The 1,222-nt window shown below is 45.1% G+C and overlaps 1 protein-coding gene and 1 long non-coding RNA gene across 4 annotated transcripts in view; one reads left to right on the top strand and one right to left on the bottom strand.

Moving 5' to 3' along the window:
- The window catches only part of gli3 (GLI family zinc finger 3), a 114,406-nt gene that overhangs the window by 28,848 nt on the left and 84,336 nt on the right, over nucleotides 1–1,222 (bottom strand). For all 3 annotated transcript variants that reach the window (XM_008308178.3, XM_025054670.1, XM_017031655.2), the window contains one exon: nucleotides 271–476. In XM_008308178.3, the coding sequence (XP_008306400.1) occupies nucleotides 271–476 (206 nt within the window). The remainder of the gene's footprint in view (nucleotides 1–270; nucleotides 477–1,222) is intronic.
- The window catches only part of LOC112486873 (uncharacterized), a 23,923-nt gene that overhangs the window by 17,858 nt on the left and 4,843 nt on the right, over nucleotides 1–1,222 (top strand). The gene's annotated exons all lie outside the window — the stretch shown is intronic.

Genomic DNA, 1,222 nt, shown 5'->3' with positions numbered 1-1,222 from the left:
CCCCCACCTCAGCATCCTCCACCCAGCAGTACTCATAAAACACTCCCCTGCTCCTCCCTCAGATAACATCTCACCAGCCTCCTGGTCTTAATAGAGATGGATCTGGTCTGGTCTGCGTCGACCTGCTCTGACCTCCTGACGGAATTAAACCCTGATCCACGGAATCAGGGGTTTCCTCCTAATAGCGATCGAAGCCCACTGATCAATTCTAACAATTATTTTTAAGGGTGTGTGTGTGTGTGTGTGTGTGTGGTGGTCGTTTGACTTCACCGTCCGCGGGGCTCAGGCCCCTGGTGGCCGACAGGACGGAGATAGACGGGCTGCTGTGCAGCGAGCGGATGTAGTCCATGTACGGGTTCATGCAGGGGTGCGGAGGGTAAAAGGGCGACTCCGCCCCCACCGAGGGGTTCCGCTGGGGCGAGATCCGGATCAGGGATATGTCGGAGAAGGCCGGACTCCCCGCCAGTGCAGGAGGCCTGAAGAAACACAAGGAGAAAACACACACACACACACACACACACACACACGTCTCAGACCAACGCTGATGTTTCACATTTAAAGTTGAGGGAAATTTGATTAAAAACAAATTTGAAATAATACTTGGCTTTTATGGAAGTCGTGCCATTTTTATTTGGAGTTGGTTAGTGAAGGTTTGAATTTTTTAATTTTTTAAAAATCCAAAGAAAAATTGGAGCAGAGAACGTTGACTGTATGAACCGGTGTTTTATATTGAATTGTCTAAACCAACCTTGATATTTTGCACCCAATACTGGGCTTTTTTGAAATTATACACTGGTTCATGTGTATTTTAATTTTTTTAGTTTTAAACGTGCAAAAAAAATCATTTGAAAAGATCATGTAAATTCCAGTATGAACTGAAAAACTGGTAAAAAGTGATTCATCCAGATGATTTAACAGCAAAGTCTCTCAGTTTGATTTTTATAATAATAATCTTTTTATTGGCGCTTCCTCCTCTAAAAAAAACAGTTTTTCTCTGTGGTCATTTGTAAAAACGGAGCCGTTAAAGTGATATTGAAACCAGTGAAACCCCTGACGTGACTGTCGTCGGTCGACTGACTAATTCACCACATGTGGAACAGTGACATCGCCGCACGTGAAGCAGCTCTGATTAAGTCACCGTTTCTGCTGCGAGTCCAACAGAAATGACTCATTTGTCTTCGCCCGCTGACGTCACGTCACGCACGTTTCATTAACGGCCCAG

Source organism: Cynoglossus semilaevis, chromosome 3, assembly GCF_000523025.1.
Source record: "Cynoglossus semilaevis isolate Cse_v1.0 chromosome 3, Cse_v1.0, whole genome shotgun sequence".
Taxonomy (NCBI): Eukaryota; Metazoa; Chordata; class Actinopteri; order Pleuronectiformes; family Cynoglossidae; genus Cynoglossus; species Cynoglossus semilaevis.
Note: the sequence above shows the minus strand (reverse complement) of the source record. Positions and strands in the feature narration are given on the sequence as shown.